The sequence below is a fragment of the Sinocyclocheilus anshuiensis genome, unplaced genomic scaffold (genome assembly GCF_001515605.1).
Source record: "Sinocyclocheilus anshuiensis isolate Anshui unplaced genomic scaffold, SAMN03320099.WGS_v1.1 scaffold269, whole genome shotgun sequence".
In the NCBI taxonomy this organism is placed as follows: domain Eukaryota; kingdom Metazoa; phylum Chordata; class Actinopteri; order Cypriniformes; family Cyprinidae; genus Sinocyclocheilus; species Sinocyclocheilus anshuiensis.
In genome coordinates this window covers 259,452-266,847 of record NW_015536474.1, presented here as the reverse complement: position 1 = coordinate 266,847, position 7,396 = coordinate 259,452, and the positions used below count along the sequence as shown (strand labels likewise).

Below are 7,396 nucleotides of genomic sequence, written 5' to 3'. Positions count from 1 at the left end.
CGTTGATTTAATTTTGTCTTCAGGGATCACATTTGAATACTGTTATTCTCCCCACCAAAAGTTAGATTTAAAAAAAAAAAAAAAGAAAAATGGAAAAAACAAAAGAAAACCAGTCAAAGCCGCATCATCTTCACTAACACAAACAGCGAGCCTTTTTGTCTATTTGTTGAAATACCATTTTGGTATAATCTCTTCTTTTTTTTTTTTTTGTCTGACATGCCTTGCGCAAGTCTAAGATCAGTCTGCATATATAAACGGTCCTTTACAGTGTAGGTGGAAGCATAAGGATTATATGCTCTCTGCACGGGAAAATAAAACAGTAGGCAGTTTGAGGCTTCTGGGAATGTGCACTTCCTCACCCAGACTGTCCTTTTCACTGTTTTCAAGAGTCATAAATACTCAAAATACTCCTTTATCAAGAGAAGCCAGTCACTGAGGGACATAATCTCAACATTTAGACGAAGGGAAGAACCGTCCCGGTGACAGGAACTTGTATCCATTCCCCGAAGGCAGTCGGATGGGATGCGACCCTGGACTGCTGCCAATGGACGCCGTCGGAGAAGGCGTGACTCTCTTGGGATCGATCTTGCGGTGGCCGTTGGGAGGATTTCTGTGCTCGAGCGCCACATCCTGGCCGGGCGTATCCTGTCCCGTCACGCCGTGTCGGGGCGAGAGGTTCAGAAGGCCCAGGACATCTCGTTTGGCGGTGCTCAGTTTCCTGCCGCGGAGTGCCCGCATTGGTCCCGAGTGCTGCTGTTGGGTGGCGCTGGCCCAGAAAGTCTTGAGATTGTGGATCGCTTGGACTCTTTCGTCTATAGCGGCCAATTTGAGTCGGTCGATATCCGGAGCGTCCGCCGGACTGGAGCGCGTCGAGCCCGTTGAGGAGTAGGACAATGCCGGAGAGGGTGCGCTCCCGGCCGGAGACTGGTGGCCCGAGCTGGGCGAGACGTTGCTGGGCGAGTGGGAGATGTGGCCGCTGTAGGGCGAGCTGGGATACTTGAGTTTAAACTGGGCGTGACTGTCGGAAGTTGGCGACGGTTGGCTGCCTTCCTTTAGGGACGTCTCAGACGTAGCGGGGCTGTTGTATCCCGAGCTGACCTTCTGTAGGGACGACGTACGGGAGGGCGGTTTGGGGCGCGTCGGGAGCGGAGACGACTGTGCCTTGATGCTCGCCCGGCTACTAGGGCGACTGAACGCGCTCGTCTCTGAGGAACGGAAAGCAGAACCTCCGGTTGGGGTTGGGGGGCCTCCGCCGCCCATCTCGTCGCCCAGCGGGACGCTCCCAGTGCTTCTCTGCAAAGTCTCGACAGCCCGCATGTGGCTTTGCGTTTCTTCCAGGATCTTCTGCGCCAGTTCTTGTGGGTCCAGAGCGGCTCCGGGCGTACGCTCCTCTTGGGACTTCACAGTGCTGTCTGTCTCTGTGCTGGATTGATCGGATTCGCCCGTGTCTGAGCTGCTCACCTTCCCGACCTTCTGGAAGGGCGAGTTGGGACTGGGAACCAGGGTGGCTTTGACCGGAGACGTCGGGGTGCTGACGCTTCCCCTAGAGGACACAGACACCGCGTAACCCCTGCCGGTCCCGCCGCGTGCAGCGCCCCGATGGTTCCTGTGATTTGCAGGACGAGGGAGTGTGTCGCATTGGCTACCCAATGGCTCGCTGCTGATTATACTGTATCCTTCATACTCTTCATCATCGTGCCCTCCTACAGCTCCATGTGGGGACGAGCGGCTGCGGGGCACCGCCGTGTGCCGGTGTGACGCGAACAGCCCGGCTCCACCCCGATGCCGCTCTAGCTCCTGCTGCCGCGAGCGCTGGCTGATGAAGTCGGACGTGCCTTCGGGACGGGATAGGAAGCTCATGGAAGAGGCGATGGAGCTCAGGCTGTAGACGGAGATGGCGTCAGAGGCAAGGCTGTCGGGACATGGAGGGGAGAAGGGAGGGTTGGGATAGCCCATAGGCAGCTGGTGGGACACAGACTGTGCTGAAGCCAGAGACTCCAGAGACGATGAACTGTCCAGACTCAGGCGCTTCGGCAGCTCAGTAGAGTCTGAGGAAAACATTACAGTGCAATTATTACAAAGTCAGATGTTATATGTAACATGTTATATATTTAAAGGAGTATAGATATTTTTTTTCCAGTAAAAATAGTAATAGTGATTATTAATGGCATGTAATTAATTACATTATTATTATATATTAATTAATTTAATGATTAATATTTAATAATATTAGTAATCATATTTAAAAAAAATTTAATGATTACACAATGTAAATATAGGTTATATATAATTTTTGCCCATTTTTTAAGTCAAATTTTAGTTAGCAATTTTTTTTGTCAAAAGTTTAAATTAGTCAAAATGTAACTTTTTTTTTTTTTTGGATATTGAAGTTTTTTTATAGATACTGAAGTTTTATTGGTGGAAAAATAGCAATAATGATTTTTTAAATACTCAAATTTTTTTAGCATAATAAATAACTATTTTTAAAAATAGTTTTAAAAGTTGTATTTTTTTTTTTTACCTATATATTAGTGGTAAATAGAGTACCGTTAATAAAGTTGTGCATATTTATGTAATTATTCTAATGTTGTCTAAACAAAAATTGACTAACATATGTTTTGTGAAATGATTACAACACACTGCATTTTTTGAAAAATATTGTGATTTTTTTATCAGTATTGTAATGACGTATGATGGAAATATAGAATATATATTTTTCACCCCATTTTTGTTTTTAACCCTGTTTTAGCCATTGTCATTGTCTTTTGAAAAAAAGGCCTTTACATGTATAATGTCAAATTTATTCATTTTAGTGTATTCCCTGAAAATAACAATTTTAAAAATAACAGATGAATTTTATTGCATATGCATTGTTACTATTATTTTTAAATCTATTTTATGTAAATAACTTTAAATTACCAGTGTGTAAGATATGCTATATAAATAAACTTGCCTTGTCTACAAAAAAAAAAAACTTAAAAAAAAAAAAGGCTTATTTGAGTACACTGAAATATCAGCTACTATTGAAGCTAATACTATTGAAACAGCCCTTTTCTTGTCTTTAGTATTGATGACAAAATAAAAAAAACCTTTAAATGAATGAATCAGTTTTGTTGTTGGGATCAACAGTGTGAGGGTGAAGTGATGCTCACCAAACAGTGCCAGCAGTGATTGCAGGGCAAAGTGCATGGTGCGACGGTTGGCCTGTTTGCCCGTCTTCAACACCACCTCCTCCTGACCGACCTCACACAGGTCAAACCCTGAGAGAAAGAGAAAGACTGAGTCCTCAGCATGGACTACAGCATCTCGATCAGTACTCATGTGCTGAAGCTGCTCTTACCCAGAGCGGCCAGGAACTCATGGCAGCCAGGAAGCCTCCAGAGCTGCACGCTGATGGACACCTGGATGGGCGCGAGAGAGAAATCCTGCTCCTTCTCTCCAGACTGAAGCTGCACCAAAACCTGATGGAGCTGCGGAAAAATTAGAAAGATTTTAATGATGTCAAATATACAAAAGGCTTATTTCATTATTACTTACAATAAAACAGCACAGCCAAATATCATTGGCAAGTTAATTTATGGTAGTGTGTTAGCGGAGAGTTAGTTGAAAGCAGATATTTAAGCACTTACCATTCCCACTACATTTTTAACAGCCTTTAATGGTAAGTTTAGGAAAAGAGAAGGAAAGAGGAAAGAGGTTAAAAGCAAACACGAGGATCTCAATAATACAGCAGGCACTGACGCACAGATCAGATGCATGAACACAGAATAGTTGGCTTAATGAAAAGTTTGATACATGCTGTGACATCTTACCCGGTTGATCAGCTGTTCTCCGGTTTCTGATGCTGTGATCAGTTTACACAAAGCCTGCAGAGCAGGAGGAGGCAAACCTGGGAACATGAAAGACAAATAACTCTTTAAACCTTTGTGCTGTGCTGAAAACCCTTTACCTAATTTGGTGTAAATCTTTCATTATGCAATATTATCACCAAATCTTTTTGTCAACTTGTTTTCAATTAGCACAGGTTATGTATTGGTTTTGGAACTGATTCCTCAACTGAGTCCTCATTGATCTGAGCTTATGCACGTTTTTCATTTCAGTGAAAAAAAAATCATTATTGATTGATCATTTTGGCAATGTTCACTCATAAACTGAGATGCATAAGCTCAGAATAACAGGGCTTACAATCAATCAGTTACAAAGCAAAATGCAAAACCTGTGCTAATTGAAATAAAGCAAGTTGATATAAAGATTGAATCCTAAGTTTGGTAATAATACAGCATAAACAAAACATTTATAAGGAATTTTTTGTAGGTCAGTCATTTTTGTCCAGAAACACCACAAGTGTAAAAAGGTGTTAAAAAAAAAGTACAAAAATGATTAAAACATATGTTTTTTTATTTTGGGGTTTGTTCGTTTTGATTTTATTTTGGGAAGTTGTTATGCCCTGTGTGAGCAAAGTCAGTTAAGACGATAACATTAACTAGCATTTTTGGGGGGAAACAAATCCTTGAAAATGACCAGTCGCTTGAAAAATTTCCAATGACCAATAAGTGAGAATTTACACATTTTACTTTTGCTACTCTCACTTGTTTGATCACAATTTTTTGCCATTTTTGTGTGCCACATGCATCTGTCCAAGAACGCTCTGTGGACTGGCAATCTTTCTCCCTCAAACTCTTGTCTTGTCTTGTTTAACAGTAAATGAGTGTGGCAGCGTGTCGTACCCAGCAGTGACTGTAGGGTGGTGCTGCATTGCTGCAGTCGGTCTCCGGGGTCAGTGGTGGGGAAGAAGACCGCCGCGGGGAGGCCCGTTCCAGCCGAGTCCAGCCTGAATCCCACCGTGGTCAGCAGAGCCTGCCAGCCGGGCACACCGCCCACCTTATTCTCCACACTCTGCTGAGACGTGTACATGGAGTTCCTCTGGCCGTTCTGAATGCGCTGGAGAGATTTCTCCACCTGGGGGAGCCACAGAAACACAGAAGATTTGTTTGTACAAAACCAGACAAAAAGGTCGGATACTCCTACGTCTTGTCTGTTACTATTATTTCCACATTTTCAACTGAAAATGAAACCTATGGGGGAAAAAAAACCTCAAAATGAAAAACTTAAAAGTATGAGAAATAAATTAGTGAACAAACATTTTATATAAAATTACTGAACATAAAATGTCAGATCAAAATAATACTTAAAAACTAAATTACTCAACATATAAAAATGCTATAAATATATATAAAAAAAACTATATTATATAAATCTATATATGCATGTAATAAAATTCATTATTATTTTTTTATAATTAATTATTAATAATTTATATATACTATATATATATATATATATATATATACTGTATGTATGCGTGTGTGTATGTATATATATGTATATATATAAAATTGCATATATATTTACATTTAATATTGTAAAATATTTTATGCTAAATTTTATACTGTAACAGTTATACTTACTATTAAACATACTATATAGTTATATATTAGTATATAAAATGAAAAGAAATAATTATTAAAAGCATATAAAATCTACTATATAAAAGATCAAAATAATGAGTTGTATTATTTTGATTATTACAATTATTAATAGCTGATATATACACACACAATTATATTATCACATTTTATACTTTTAAACAAACATAAAATACTATATAACAGATCAAAATAATAATTACAATAATTGAAATAATAGTTATTAAAAACAACTGATATATATATCTACCATAGTGGAATTATCTATTACTATATGTAGTACATACAGTATGCATACTATATTATTGCACCTGAATACTATATGCACAATGTATACAAAATAAAATAGAACTACTGAATGCATATAAAATGTACTATAACAGATTAAAATTTATTTATAAAACGGATAGTTCCGGTCCTTGATTCTGATTGGTTGAGCCACGTTCAAAGCTGTTGTAAATTATTCTACAAACATACACCTTTGTTTACTTCTGTGTGTTGCTCGGCAACCACTTTGTTGCAACCACAACTGTTTCTGAGGAACTACATTGTTTGGCGGAAGAATAATGTTTTTATTAATATCATTACACTTTATTTGCTCTGTTTTATTTTGTGAAACCTTACTACGTATATGGAATAACAACGCCCCTAAGCTGTTATAAATTCACTGTAAACCACGGCTTCTTGGGGCTTATTGCTTTAACACGCCACATACACACACATATGATTACATTTTATATTTATAGCATATTCTTTATATACTATAGTAGACTACTATATGCACATGCATAACATATATTCTTAGTAAATGTAAATGAGGCCAGTGGTCCTGTGTTTCTCACCAGGTGTAGCAGAACCCTCAGGGCATCTCTAGCTTTGTCTGGATACTGCAGGATCTCAGCCAGAGCCTGACCAATCAGAGACGACGGGCTGTTCAGTTTCACGTCACTGCCAATCAGCATGAAGCCTGTGGAGACATATTCAAATCATGAGGAGAACAGCAAACAAGCCACTATATACTCAACACTGCCTACTATTATTTTAAAGTGACGTGTGACAGTATGCAGTAGCAGTGTGCTACAGGACATCACTGTATTTGTTTAATATACAGTATTCACCACAGTATGATCTGCTTATATACTGCACACGTTTCAATGCCGCTGCGATCATACCTGCCCAGTTGGAGGGGTGTGAGAACTGTTTGCTGCTCTGGACGGTCTTCATGGCGTCTGCGAGGGCCGCGCTGGCTTTGGTGCCGTTGAGCAGAGCGCTGTAGAACGCGTGGACGAACATCTTAGAGGCTGCGACGGGAACCGGCCACAGAGACACCAGCACACACTGAGCTCCAGCCGCCAGGAAAGCCCTGGTCAAACCCACCACACCGTCCGCCGTTACTTTACTGTCCGACTCCTGGTACGAGCTGCAGGTCACGAAAACACACTCGATCAGCCTCATGGAGCAGTAATTCACTGGAATACAGACGCTATTATCTTCAATAGACTGTTAAACTACTGTGCATGTGGCCGCAGTCGTAGTACGGCCTGTTAAACAGAAGTGATGTATGAAAACACTGATGCGCAGATGAGGGTGGGCAGTATGAACGAAAGCCTATATAACAGTATGAGTTATAATATATCTGGATAGCATTAAACACACACAGAAATAATATACATGCTACAGTATATATATATACAATTATATAATTGTATACTTTATAGCGTATTTTTATATAGTTATTTAAGCTAATATATGTATATTGTATATAAAAATAGAATTATTAAAAGCATATAAAATTTTGTTTAACAAAACAAAACAATTACAATAATTAAAATAATAGTAATATATACAGTACATACATATACATATATATAAACACACACACACACACACACACATATATATATATATAT

At 39.8% G+C, this 7,396-nt stretch overlaps 1 protein-coding gene across 1 annotated transcript in view; it reads right to left on the bottom strand.

Moving 5' to 3' along the window:
- Positions 1-201: 201 nt before the first annotated feature.
- The window catches only part of LOC107705044 (tetratricopeptide repeat protein 28-like), a 191,991-nt gene continuing 184,796 nt past the window's right edge, over positions 202-7,396 (bottom strand). Inside the window, exons 16-23 of the mRNA XM_016439736.1 lie at positions 6,659-6,906; positions 6,329-6,453; positions 4,728-4,959; positions 3,813-3,889; positions 3,630-3,653; positions 3,341-3,470; positions 3,153-3,260; positions 202-2,048 (exon numbers count right to left, since the gene is read on the bottom strand). Of these exons, the coding sequence (XP_016295222.1) occupies positions 448-2,048; positions 3,153-3,260; positions 3,341-3,470; positions 3,630-3,653; positions 3,813-3,889; positions 4,728-4,959; positions 6,329-6,453; positions 6,659-6,906 (2,545 nt within the window). The 3' untranslated portion in view covers positions 202-447. The remainder of the gene's footprint in view (positions 2,049-3,152; positions 3,261-3,340; positions 3,471-3,629; positions 3,654-3,812; positions 3,890-4,727; positions 4,960-6,328; positions 6,454-6,658; positions 6,907-7,396) is intronic.